Source organism: Amblyomma americanum, chromosome 2, assembly GCF_052857255.1.
Source record: "Amblyomma americanum isolate KBUSLIRL-KWMA chromosome 2, ASM5285725v1, whole genome shotgun sequence".
NCBI classification, from domain to species: Eukaryota; Metazoa; Arthropoda; class Arachnida; order Ixodida; family Ixodidae; genus Amblyomma; species Amblyomma americanum.
Window position 1 is genome coordinate 20401085 of NC_135498.1, and position 13923 is coordinate 20415007.

At 45.2% G+C, this 13923-nt stretch overlaps 2 protein-coding genes across 2 annotated transcripts in view; one reads left to right on the plus strand and one right to left on the minus strand.

Moving 5' to 3' along the window:
• The window catches only part of LOC144120742 (carotenoid-cleaving dioxygenase, mitochondrial-like), a 70881-nt gene extending 69009 nt beyond the window's left edge, over nucleotides 1-1872 (minus strand). The window contains exon 1 of the mRNA XM_077653402.1: nucleotides 1605-1872. Within this exon, the coding sequence (XP_077509528.1) occupies nucleotides 1605-1665 (61 nt within the window). The 5' untranslated portion in view covers nucleotides 1666-1872. The remainder of the gene's footprint in view (nucleotides 1-1604) is intronic.
• Nucleotides 1873-11331: 9459 nt separating this feature from the next.
• On the plus strand, nucleotides 11332-13207 carry LOC144119577 (uncharacterized). The gene has a single exon (XM_077652156.1). The coding sequence runs from the start codon at nucleotides 11332-11334 to the stop codon at nucleotides 12235-12237; it is 906 nt and encodes a 301-aa protein (XP_077508282.1). The 3' UTR covers nucleotides 12238-13207.
• Nucleotides 13208-13923: the final 716 nt, after the last annotated feature.

A 13923-nucleotide genomic window follows, 5' to 3' on the forward strand; every position in this document is an offset into this window, starting at 1 on the left:
TACCCGTAATTTCCCGTATACATTCATCACCCCGGCACAAGTTAGGTTAAAAATGTTTTTTTTTCTACTAGATTGTCTGTACCTGATGCATAGTCCGCACCTAATATGTAGAATCGCATAGGGTATTTTATGGTATATGGGCGGCATTTAAAAACAAAAAAAATGCTGTATATTCTGCAAAATACGAAATTTTAACTTTTAAAATACATAGCCCGTGGACTACATACCAGAGTCTACGGTACTTCGCAGCCTGAGTTTTTTTCTTTCAACTGGTTCTCCGTATGTTTCAGAAAAGCATTTGTGCATAAGTGAGCGTTTACTTTTATTCCACTGGCCTGAATAAAAAATCCGCGAACGTAGAAACCTCTCTGCAAAGAGTTCGTCCAGTCTTTTGCTCAAAAGGAAAAAAAAGCAAAGGAAGAGAATTGTATGAAACCCCATGCTTGAAAAGCTCGCCCACGGAAGACTGTATTCTGCGAAAGCCACAACAGCTCAGAGTTGTGGGTTGCGAACGCGCATTTTTTTTGTGTCCTTCCATTCATGGCCGTCTCGAGCCATTCCGAGAAGTCGCCGATGCAGTTACGGAAAGATTTACGGTGCGAACCGATCGGGGAGAGCCTCTTCTTTTTTTTTTATACCGTTTCTTCCACAAGGCTCCTCGTAAGGCATCCTGTACCTGAACGCAACTTTTTCTTTATTCTTGCGAATATAGAGTGCACGTGTGAAGCTACATTCTTCAGCCTCCTGGTTCTTAGCTGAAGGACACTGGTTCATACCTTTCAGGAATACATTTGAAGATTGAGCTTCGTGTGCTCTGCTGGTCAAGCGATCTTTCTTTTGCGCGAGCTTAAAGCTTGTGTGTGGCACTGTTTATACTTGAGTTCTCTAACGGTATCATTGATGCTTGTGAGTACAATCAAAGTCTGAGTGGGACTTATTTGTGATTCATGAATAGATTGCACACGAAAACAAGTTATTTTGTCTAAACGTTGGCTCAAGGAGAGAGGCTCCGCCCCCAAACCTTATTCATTTTTTTTTTCGTGTTGACTATGAAATGACTTTTAATTTGACAAGTGCAGAAGCAACACACGCCGCGACTCTTAAAAAGTGTTCCCCTGCGGACATCGGTAGGTATTTTGTGCACATGCAATAAAATTCCACCAAGAATTAAGCTTCCTTCATCGGGTCATCAGGCGATTACTGCAATCCCAATTATTCGCGATGGAAAGATCTTCACAGTCTTAATTGTGACAGACTGAAGCGAACCCTTCGCTGGGCGCCAAATTTTAACTAGTCAGTACAGGTGGCCAAGTGAAAATTCACGTAGCCCTCATTCACTATGACGACAGCAACACACGACGTATCCCTATTTCCACACATCATTCCGCACAGTTAAAATGCCAGAGAGCATATACGGTAGCACAACTGCGTATAAATCTGTGTCGCATTCGGCAAAAAGTACTTGGAATGCATTACACAGCACATGTTTTATTCTCCACATATATCGCTTTGCAGCGTTCAAAAGAAGAGTTAAAGGTTGCCAGCTATTAGTAAAGACTTCTCATACGGGACAGAGCAACTACAATAAGTAGATCTTCGCTCACCCAAGACGCACGTGGCAATCGGCTCGGTGATTTCCTCGCGGTTCTCGATGAGTCGCTCCATGTTTAGACAAAAGGCTACGCCGATCCACAGCCGGAAGTAGTCACCTTATCCCGACCAGTTTGAGGTGGCTGCCCTCAAGGCCGCCGCGTCGTCCCGACGTGAGTCCCTAGGCCGAGCGTGTGCCCGGGCCGACCACTCTCGCTGCCGAGTGGTCCCGTTATGCCCTCCCGATCCGCCGCCGCGGGAGAGTGCCCCGCCGCCGCACTCGGACCGCTCTTTCGGTCGCGGCCGCTTGTTTCGGCGGGGGCGCTGCGGCGCCGCAGACAGAGGCGCCACCTCGCGGCAAGAGACGAAAAAGCAACAAAACAAGCGCAGCTTCTTGGCCCCTTCCGCGGGATTACCACCGACCGGCGTTTTTCGACGCCTGCTGTGTCGAGAAAAACTGCGCGCCAAATTTTCTGGCGGGAAGAGAACTAGAGTGGGCGTCTTTTCTCCCTGTGTCGTTTATTTTTTGTTTGGCATCTGCTGAAGCAAGTTTGAAAAGCGCAGAGATGGGCTTTATTCTTTTATTTGCTCTGGAGATGACATGTTTGTTTGTATTACGAAAACTATGGGTGTTTAATGATCCGTGTCGTAGGCAATCACAAGCCGCGAAAAACACAAGGGGAAAAGAGCCAGTTTAAATACGCTCTGAAGAATAAAAAGGAAGGGATGCGATTTTAGCAAAGAAGGAGCTCAACCGGAACTTGGACGTTACGAGCGAGTGTACGCAGTCTACTCATGCACTTGGCTCAGTGAAAGGTGCTCGTTCCTTCACAATTCGTATGCAAATACATTCTTTCAGCTATGCTTCCTGCACCTCTTTCAGATGTCTTTGGCGTCGTGAAAGGCGCGTTTGAAATCGCCCACAAAATAAAAATCGTGATTGTGACGATCGCATGCTGTTGCCGACCATAACGTCAACCCATATACCCATTAGCGCGATATTATTTACTTCTTGGTTTTGTTTAGTTCTGCTTCAGTGCGGTTGGACATAATTTTTTTGCAGCGAATTTGTATGCATGTCGTTCAGGGATATTGTGCTGCCGTCGTCGTTTTGGCGTCGTTATCGCTGCAACCCTAAAAACCGAACCTTTCCAACACACAGCCTGCGCACGCGTCAGATCAAACCGCAAGAGGCGCCTTGGTCAGAGCACCGACTTATGTGCCGTAAAATACTACCACTAAATGAAGCCTTCCAGCTAAGCCCGCAGGAACACTTCACATTATCTCTTTAAACGCCGCACTACAAAGCGATGTTTAGAAAACGACAATTTGTGCTAGCAATTTTTAAACGAATTTGTATGGACTTATTTGTCTAACAGTCTAACAGATTGTTGCGAAAGGTGGACCACCGATTCTCGGCGTCTCTACTTTCTCACAGACGCAGAAAAACTGGCAAGGATGCTAACTCTATGTGGACGGGGTCAATATTACGTTTCTCACTACTCACCGTAGTTGTTGCATACGTCTCGGAAACACTTAAAGTTCGTAATGACAGCTCCGCGGTCACCCAGACCGGATTGTGTTCACACTTTGGTCGCAACGTTGTGGTTGTTACAATGGACAAGATCTACTGTAGTTTGTTGTAGTAGGAACTAATACATATGGTTTAAATTACTGAACAAAATTTGATCGATTGCAAACATAGCATATTTTGTGATTCGTTAGTTATTGTGCCTTCAGCCCTCCATGTTATGTCCGCGAGATTAAAATTACCGCCTAGACAAAAAGCATCGCAAAGCAGCAATAAAGTGTCAGCAAGATTATAAATCGGATTTTTTTACTATGTGGGGGGCGGTAGAATTATCCAAATACAAGTTTATACCTGTCTGGGAGTATACCAAGCGATGGTTGCCTTTAGTTCTGGGATTTTCGTCTTCAGCTTAACTACAAACCCTTCTCCTGGAATCACCAAACTCGCTGAAAAAGAAAACAATTCTGCAAAATTATTTGCCCGAAGCTGAGTCAATATAAAGACGAACAGCCGTGAACTTTCTGGTAGCTGCCGTCCGCACGTCATGTGAGCACTCAGGCAAAGCAACCCTGCTGCCCCAGGTTGAATGCCTAATAGCAATCAACTTATGCCATTGTAGCTTTCGTAGTTTAGAATTTCCTCCTCCAGGTGAATGCCGCCCAGCACTCATTTCCGTGAGCAAGCTCACCTCGGGGTAACGAAAGTCGCTTATGAGTTCCGCTTGAAGCAGTCACGTGTACTCGCCTGGTGCCACATCACCCTAAGAAGGTGGCTGGAACGCGTGGAGAGTTCCTCTTTTTTCTACATTAAACAGGCTTTCAGCGGACACGCCAGATCGTGAAAGGCACTTAAAGGTATAGCATATATGTCTCCTGGCTTGCAAAACAGCTGTGACCTAATGAAAGCCGCTTTCTTGATGCATACCTTCATCAGCCAAACCGGATGACGCATGAATGACAAATCACTAGTGCATCCAGCTGTTTTTCAATTTCAAACACAGGAAAGAGAGGTTTTTATTGGCGCGAGGCAATCTGGAAAGGGGAAACCCTTATTTGACGGAAGGTGTCTTCGTTGAGTATCAAACTTAATAAAGACAGCATTATTTATAAAGCTGGCCCACGTTTTGTTCCTCATGGCACTGCAGAGCCGATTAGCGCCGTGACGTGTGCTCCGATACGTTTACTTTTCACTTAGATACTGTCTTCGTGCATTTTTTTTCTTTCGCGCAGTTTCACGTAGTCGGAGCGGAAATACAAAACGTGCCTCACCGCGAAAGTGCATATGGAGCAATTTTATTGGCAACTGTTGCTATAAAAGCACTGTCTTCTTCACGGTTTCGTATGTATTACACCGAGTCGTCATCAATGGCCCGCTGGTTCGCGTGAAAGCAGCACTTTCAAGCCAAGGAGAGCGTGCTTGTGAAGACCCCCGCTCTGTTTGGAGGAGGTGGCGCAACTGCCGTTGTTACTCCTTCGTCCCGAAGGAAAGAGAAAGGTATTACGGGACATTCTTACGTGTTCCCCATTGGGTGCTCAACGTCTTCCATGTGCCTGGATCCAGTACGGCTGGTCTTAGAAAGAGGGAGCTATTCGCAGCGCCGCCGTCCAAGAGTAAGAGGCTGCGAGGCTGCTCGTAAACCGGAGTCGCCGCCAAAAGAGTTCTGTTGCATTTGGTGTTTTCTTTTTATTTGTAGACCTTGCTGCTGTGCGGCTTCTTCTTCCTTTTGATATCAGGGCACCCGCATAACTAGTGCGGGCTTGTGATTGTAGGAAAGCCAGCCTCCCTACTTGTCTGGAGATAATGCATGTCCTTTGATTCGTACTGATTCGATATTAGGGAGTGTGTCGGATTGAGTAATTGCTCGAATGCGCGCTACTCTGGCCTTGCATTGCCACTGTTAGGTAAGTATCGACGGCTACCGGAAAACGTGGTCATCTATGTGCACAATACGCCAAGGCTTACGCACCGCAGAATTTAAAACAAAGCTCGGTACGGTTCTCTTTTGTTGTTTCGTTTAGTGCCCTTGTTTTAGATGCTTGCTTTTTTATTAAGATCACTTATTCATTGCTACTACTCGGCACACCATTATCAATTCATGGCACTACAACTTCCGTAGGCTTTCTGTGACAAGAAATTGCACGCGTCTCTATTTCCAGAAGTGGCTTGGAAAAGAAATGATTGAGCAAGCTGTCGAAACTGTTTGTAGCTGGGAATAGTGCGATGGTCTCTCAGCGTATCTGGGATACTAAAATTTGAGGCCCGTCCATATCTTTCAAAATTTCGATCAAACCACGGTATTATTTAATGACTTAAAACAAGTGCAGAAAGAGAGAGAGAGAGGCTTATCGTTCATTTCCCCCTCAAACCAGCTGGCCAGGAACTCGCAAGCTTCAGCCATGGTAACCGCCTAGCTGAACCATGGAATGCGGGTAATTACTTAAACCTCTGCATGAAACGTTCCCCCAAAAACGTCAGTAGAACTTTTGTTTTCATTATATACCAGACGAAAATCATCCCTCCAAAAATCGTTTTATGTATTCACAATCTCGAGCTCCTTGCTTCTAAAACTGTCCAAAGCAAGCTCCTTTCGTTCCTGTCCAAGACAGTATCCACCCGGCACTGTGACTCTAGGAGTGATTTACGTCTTGGTAAGCGCGGCTGGAACGTGATTTACGGTGTTTCGGATCCCATTTAGTGAGGAATGTTCGAAGCTATTCAGTACAAATCTTGAGCGTTCCGGTCGATATGAAGAACCTTCGCTGCCAAAGGTCGTGGTTTCACCCATTCAGACTATTATTCGCCCATTCTTCGATACATCCCGTCACGAGAATGGATCGTGATTAACGTAGATACATCGCTGTCGTTTATAAATATCGCCATTTCTTACACGCTGATTTTAAATGAGAAGGCTGAACCCACTGCGCACAAAACGAAGCTACTCCCACGCTCACCTTGCGCACTGAAAGAATTGGAATTCAATATTACAGTTATTTCTTTTCTAAAAAAAAATATGTGCCCTTCAATTGGTCATATACGAAAATGTTTAGAGAGCAACGTAGCATCTAGTGATGTGCGGAGAGACAGAGGTCCTCAAGGATTATAAACAAGCAACGAAGGGAGATTGGGGTGTTGGCGCCGAATAAGATATGCTCTTGGAGGTCTTGAACAAAGAATGCCCGCTATGTCACTATTTCAAATTAGACACACCACACATCTTTAAAAATCTGGGCATAGTAAATAAGCAAGTTTTGTATAATTTCTCCTAGAGTAGCGCCACAAATATCGTATTTTACGGACAAGGTGGAATATTTTTTTGAAGAAGAGGAAAAGCTCGTTGTCACTTCTAGAGCTGCCGCTTATATTCGGACACCCTGTTGGGGTGAAGCGCCTGGAATATTTTCTTTGAAGTTTTAATGATCATAGAAAAAATAACTATAGGGCCACATAAGTCCCGTTAAGAGTGGAATGCCATATCATTCGATTTCACATTTGTCGTAGCTTGTTTCAACATCTGTATGTGTTTGCGCCAGTTTCTTTGCGATTGCCTGTCAACCAACTGCCACATTGCGATTGCTAGCTGCAGTAGCAGGTATTCGCTATGCTGTGACGGCGCCAGCATTTGCGTATATCAAATTTTAAGTCGGAATCCTTATTTGCCTCATGAGTCCGCCGGAAGTGTCCGTTCGCAGGAAGTGTCCACCTTACCTGCCAATCAAATGACGTCATCAATAGCAAAGCAGATGAAATAAAAATAAATCAGAATAAAAAGCAAAAACATTAGAAATGAATGAAAATAACATTAAAAATATAGAAATACCAAAATACAAAATAATGCAAAATAGAAAACAAAAATGAAAAATAAAAATGATTAAAAGAAACACAAAGTCGTGAAAAAAATACCGCGTTCTAGAAAGTTCCATGCTTTCGAATTCCTGCACATAAGCAGACTTAAGTTCCCACAGATTTTTTTGCATTTGTTATTTTAATTCTCTGTCTAGGTTGTTGTCTAGCAAGCTGTATATTGCTCGCAACCCAATGGGGAGGTTTTGATGACCTCACAAGATCACATGACATTTTCGACCAATAATGTTGGCTCTTCAGTGCAGCTTGCGTTGACGTCAAATGGTTACGTCACCTTTCTCGACCAATCAGCGAATTTCTTGACACAGGACATCGGCGGAGTTTTGGTGTCAAGATAGATTTAATGCTATTGGATTAAAAAACGCAAGCTTTCGGCTCACAAGGATCAATCTGAGCAAATGAGAACAAAATGTCACTGTCCTTATTCGCGCAGAGTACGCACAATGTTGCCGTTTTTCGTGCCACAACAATCTAACGCTGACTCCTGCGGCATATATTTATGATATGCTCCCTTCTTTTCCAGTTCACACACTTTAGGCAGCCAGCACGTCACTGTGACGTCAGAATCGACTTTCTGTCTGATTGGTGTCATATTTTGGGGCTTGTCTAAAAAACGTCTCTCTAGATCGCGATGAAGTGCCTTATATAAGTAGCCTTAAGCTGGAAAAGCGTCAGAAGCACACACTTTCTTAATTTTTTGCGTGCTTCAGACACTGATGACTAAGACATCAAGAAACATCTTACAAATAAAGGACTTTTATGCATTATGCTTCCCATCTGACAATGTTCTGAAATACACTATATGTCGCTTTCGCGCGCTGCATTTTTAAATCGCGTAACGCAAGCTATGTAGTATAACACAGCGCTCCACGTTCCACTCGCTGTTTTAAACAATCACTTTATGCGCAGCAGCATAAAACTAACCCAATGCAACTAAACCACACGCATTCTCATCGCACGGAAAGGATTGAGAGCAGGAGCATACGCAGTAGATGCGTTCTCAGTCGAAATGTGCAAAGAGCCTCGTTATCATCCCGTCAAGCCGTGGATCTCAGGAAGCGCTGTTTGCTACATCACTCGCACCTATGGGCACATCGCAGGCGGACATTTTCATGGCGCCCGCCTGTGAACAGCCTCTTTCCAAGCAGCACAATTATCGAAATAGGTTCCTTTAGTATACGAAACGGGGACAAGTGAAACTGTTTTCAACGTAGGAAACCGCAAATTACAAGTCGTTATGGTTCAACTCCGACCAAGAAGATTTGTTCGTAGGCCCTGGCGTGGGGCGGGGAGGTTGAAAAAAAAATCCAAGGATTTAAACAATGCGCACAGATTTCGCTATTGCGTCCATGTAATTTTGGAGAACGACGAATTTTTTATCCTGCGTTAAAAAAAGAAGCTTCAGAGTAATGAGCAGCGCGAAGCACACAATTATGCACACCGTCGACAGTGTCCAAATGCACATCAATCAATGCGCGGTTCTCCGATGGGTCCTTTGTTCTATGGCTAATATGGTCCTTGCTGCTGCCGTTTCGCGGTCCAGCGTTCATTAAGGAACGAGATCGATCCAGAAAGCGGAAGTACGTAATTAAGGGGCCACTGGGAAGCAGAGCAGGAGGCGCTAGTTAGGTTATATTTGTGCTTCCCCCCTGCATGGGCCGTCCTATTTACTCACCGTCGTTCCTACTACTGACTTCTTTTTTTCCCCACTAACAGTGCTTACCGTGCAGAGACCCAATTATAGGGCAACGTTACAAGATTAGCAGTACCCAGAGAGACGAGGTTGGACTGATAGGGACGCTGTGGCAATTACTGAATTTGTTGGCAGCACTCCTAGGGCTCAGGAGAATAGATTAAAACTATCTTTAGGCTTTTCTCACACAAGAGGTAAGCGTTGGCTAAGGGATGAAAACAAACATGTAGAGTCCTAGAACAAACAACCCGCATATCTTAAGACTGTCTGACCAATTTGATTACATAATGCGCGATGCGGCCAAAAAAATATAAAACGAAATCGCTTCAACTCCCTGTGCTTCTTAATAACGAAAGTGAACTGCTCGCAACAAGCAAGAAGTGCATGATGTCGTGTCAGGTGCAGTAGCATCACTGGAAAATGTTCAGGCGTAACCACGCAGAGAAGCAACGAGGAAACAATATCCAGTAAAGTTTAATGCTGGTGCGGCTTTATTTTATTTTGCCCTAGTCTCTTGCTTGCGTTGACAGACTCCGCATTCCATCATTGGATTTGCAGGATAGAAGTCGACTTGTATTCTTTAGACTTTGGTGGCTTGCATGTAGGATATATGAACGCTCTCTCAGCTGCGGCATAAAAGGGGCGTAGAAATCTGAGCATGAATTGACGGGGCTTTTCAACCGTAAGATGGATTAGTGAGTAGCCGCTGAATAAGCTACCGTCTTGACTGCTGTTCCGCTTAAGAGTTTGAGCTGGCTGCGCAAAAAAAAAAAAACGTAAGAAACAATGCATGTACAGTCTTTGTCAAAAGTATATAGTCCAAGGGGTATTCTGCCCCTGAGCCCTGTAGCGCGGCTCCTCTTGCATACTAAGGGACACTAATCTGACAAAGGCGGCAGGAACTAAAGTCCTCAATCCTCCCAAGCTTCGGACTGTCAAATGGGCTAAAGAGCCCTTCTGCATGGCTTGGAGGCGAACCCATTGGGCTGTATATTTTTTGCAATGACTCTACATGAGCGAGCGCTTACTTCCGGTTTCCGGCGAACGATAGATAACTTTTGGGATAATGTAGTAGCCTGGAAGGAAGGTCATTTAACGTTTGACGTTAATGGCATTTTACAGCAAGCCGCGTTTTAAAAGAAATCCGATTAGTATCTATGCACTCCACTGATGTCTATTTGTGGATAAATGCCCAAAATTATATCATGAGGTTAGACACCAAACTCCTCGACGCTCCTGCATCGCACACAGCTTTGTGGTTGTTCTTTCAAACATTGGTGGCTCAACAAAAGTAGAAAATATTCAAAAGAAAGCATTTGACAGAGATCTGTCTGGTTGTAAAAGCAAATTATTTAGGTAAGAATTAAAAGAACGCCAACCAAGTCGCGATAACACGACGTGGGCTTAAAAGCCGTGTTGCAACTTGCCCGCATTTATACCCTGATAAAGGAACGAACTAGGCTCCAAAACGTCATGTTATCTTACCTTGGCATGGGTGCTTTTGTCACTAAAATTGAAGAACAAAAGGAAAAAATAAAAAGTGTACCCGAATTAGCGAAATAATAATTATACGGCTCGTGTTCCAATTGCAAGTCTATGCTTCGCTTCTCTCTGTGAGTGTTTCATATCTGCTATTAATATTACCCTGACTATATTACCCTGACTATTACCCTGACTCTCGCCCGTCCTGGCGAGAGCGCTTCCTTCCTGGGCCGTCCTTCTGTGTTTTGTTGAAAACTTAAAATTGGTCTTGGGGGGAAAGGAAGTGGCTGACGCCTGAAGGGGTAAAGGAGGGACAGAAGAAAGGAAGAAAGAGGCGCCGTAGTAGAGAGCTCCGGAATAATTTCGACCAACTGGGGACCTTTAACGTGCACAGCTGACATCGCACAGCACACGGGCGCCTTAGCGTTTCGCCTCCATCGGAACGCGGCCGCCGCGGTCGGGTTCGAGCCCGGGTACCCCGGAACAGCAGCCGAGCTCTCTAACCACTGAGCCACCGCGGCGGGTGTTTTGTTTGTTTTTATTTTAAGAGCGTTAGCACGGCAGCGCTACCAGGATGCGGTTCACCGACAATCCTTTCTTGCTTCTTGTGCAGCTTTTCTTGGCCCTGCTAGATCATGCCGGTGACAGAAGCATGCAGCTGCCTTCAAGAATGACTCACGGATCAGACACTGCCGACGTACGCCCACCAGACCAGCTACACGCGCCCACATGGGATCACCGATGGATTCTACAATCAGCGACCACATGCGCAGATTACTACATGCATCTGGGACAAGTGGCGACACCACCAGACTGGGCTATATATTGCCACACCACGCGCGCGGCGGCCACTGGGCACGGCAGCGCTACCAGGATGCGGTTCACCGACAATCCTTTCTTGCTTCTTGTGCAGCTTTTCTTGGCCCTGCTAGATCATGCCGGTGACAGAAGCATGCAGCTGCCTTCAAGAATGACTCACGGATCAGACACTGCCGACGTACGCCCACCAGACCAGCTACACGCGCCCACTTGGGATCACCGATGGATTCTACAATCAGCGACCACATGCGCAGACCACTACATGCATCTGGGACAAGTGGCGACACCACCAGACTGGGCTATATATTGCCACCCCACGCGCGCGGCGGCCACTGGGCATGGCAGCGCTACCAGGATGCGGTTCACCGACAATCCTTTCTTGCTTCTTGTGCAGGTGAGAAAACGCTACGGCGTTTGTATTCGCTCTAACAACCCATTCTTGTTGGTGCTGCCGTGCCTGCGGCTGTTGTTTGATGTTACTGTAAGCTTGCGCAAACTGCTATTGTTGGGGGGTGATATCGAAGCCAATCCTGGACCGGACACAGCTCAGATACTTACGCAGCTTCAAGAAATTGCCTCTGACATAAAAGAAATAAAGGAGAAGCGGCTGGCGGACATAGACAATAAACTCGATGCTCTTGCTAGACTAGAGAAACAGGTCACTTCCTGCCAGGAGCAGGTCGCTCAGATGAGCGAAGTCATAGAAAGGTTAGAGGAAAGAATAGACGACTTGGACAACCGAAGCAGAAGATGTAATTTAATTGTCTATGGCCTATCGGAGAGTGAGGAAGAGACCAAGGAAACACTCAGAGAAAGGGTAAATAAAGATATTGTCCAGGATAAACTAGATCTCGACGCAGTGGCCATCGAGCGTATCCACCGTTTGGGGCAGCCTGCTGGAAACAAAATTAGACCTGTTATTATGAAGCTTTTAGACTACAGAGAGAAAGAATCAATACTGAAACGAGGCTTCAAGCTTAAAAATTCCGATCTGTTCATTGGCGAAGATTTCTCGCGGAAAATTAGAGATATTCGGAAAAAGTTGTGGGACAGCGCGAAGCCTAACCGGGACAATGGTGACAAAGTGTCCCTTTCCTTTAATAAATTGTACATTAATGGTCAAGCATTTGTCTGGGACAGTGAAAACGCAGTGAAAGTGCCGTTTGGGAAAAAAAACGACAAAGCAACTACCCCAGAAAGCCAAAACGACAACGTCTCCAGCCCCCGAATGACGCGTCGAAGAGCACATTCAAAAAAATAAAATTATTGAACATAAATGCCAGAAGTGTAGTGAATAAAGTAGAGCAACTCGAAATTGTCCTCATTGACCAAGATCCAGATATTGTGGCTGTCACAGAAACGTGGCTCTCGAGTGATATTGGTAGTCAAGAAATCTTCCCTCCGAACTACTCAGTGATGCGTAAAGATAGGCTTTCCCGGGGTGGTGGCGTTGCGTTATTGATAAAGAACCACTTTTCCTTTATCCCTCTGCCAGACATCCCGGGAGCAGAGGCAGTGTTTTGCAAGATTCTATGTGATGGCGTCAGCATTGTCGTGGGATGTGTTTATCGGAGCCCCTCTTCCGGACATGATTGCTTGAGTGCTGTACACGATTATATGCAAGTGCACGTACGGAACTCTAGACTAATCATCATGGGCGATTTTAACCTTCCGGATATTGACTGGGGTACCTTGCACCATACTGATCCGGCCTCAGATGCACTCATTGATTTAATGCTGAATTTTAATCTATATCAAACAGTCTCCCGTCCAACTCGCATACTAGGCACAGCAAAAAGCATTCTCGATCTAATACTAGTAAGCGAGAACTTCCCAACACACCAGACTAAGCTTGACATAATCGACGGAATTTCTGATCACAGTATACCAGTCTGCGAGTTACCACTCAATATTCTAATAACAACCCGCTCCTCCCAATCGACAGTAAGTAATTTTAATAGAGCCGACGACGCTAGTATAACAACACATCTTGCACACGAGTTTCAGATGTTTGCCGAAGCAGCATCTGAAGCAAGCTCAGATGTAAACTCCCTCTGGCTCCAGTTCAAGGAAATCATTTTTTTCTGTATATGCAGATATGTCCCCTCAAAAAACAAACGCGTTAAAACAAAGAACCCGTGGATCACGCGAGAGGTCATTCATGCAAAACGCAAAGTGAAAAGGCTGCGTCGCTCTATTAAGTCCAAAGGTACTAACCCCGACAGAACACAAAAATTAGCCAGTGCAGTTGAAACCTTCAAGGATAAAATGATGAAATCAAAGGAATACTACTTTAGTGTTACGCTGCCTGACTTCCTTACTTATAGCCCACACAGGTTCTGGAACCACTTCCGCAATAGAAACACAGCAGGACACGAACAGACACCAGAGGAAAACAGTGCGAAGGCTAATTACTTTAATGACTTTTTTCAGTCCGTATTTACCACCGATAATGGCGTTATTCCCCAGATGGCAACCACCCGAACTTCAGATATCAGAGAAATAAACATAACTGATGACGGAATTTTCAATCTTCTCTTGAACATCGATACGAAGAAAGCCAGCGGGCCTGATAACATACCCAATGCATTTTTGAAAAGATACGCCGAATGGTGCAGCAAATATCTCGGCATAATATTCCGCAAATCACTTGCAGTGTCAAAACTACCGGATGACTGGAAGCTGGCGAAAATCATTTCGATCCATAAAGGAGGAGATCTCAGTAGTGCATCAAACTTCAGGCCCATTTCACTGACTAGCACAGCATGTAAAGTTTTCGAACACATAATCTCAAAACATCTAACAGATTTTCTAGAGCATAATAAGTTGATATCACCTGACCAGCATGGTTTCCGCCGAGGGCTGTCGACTATCACTCAGTTAATCGAAGTCGTTCATGACTTGGCCCTCAGCATCGATACCTGCAGTCAAACTGATATATTACTAC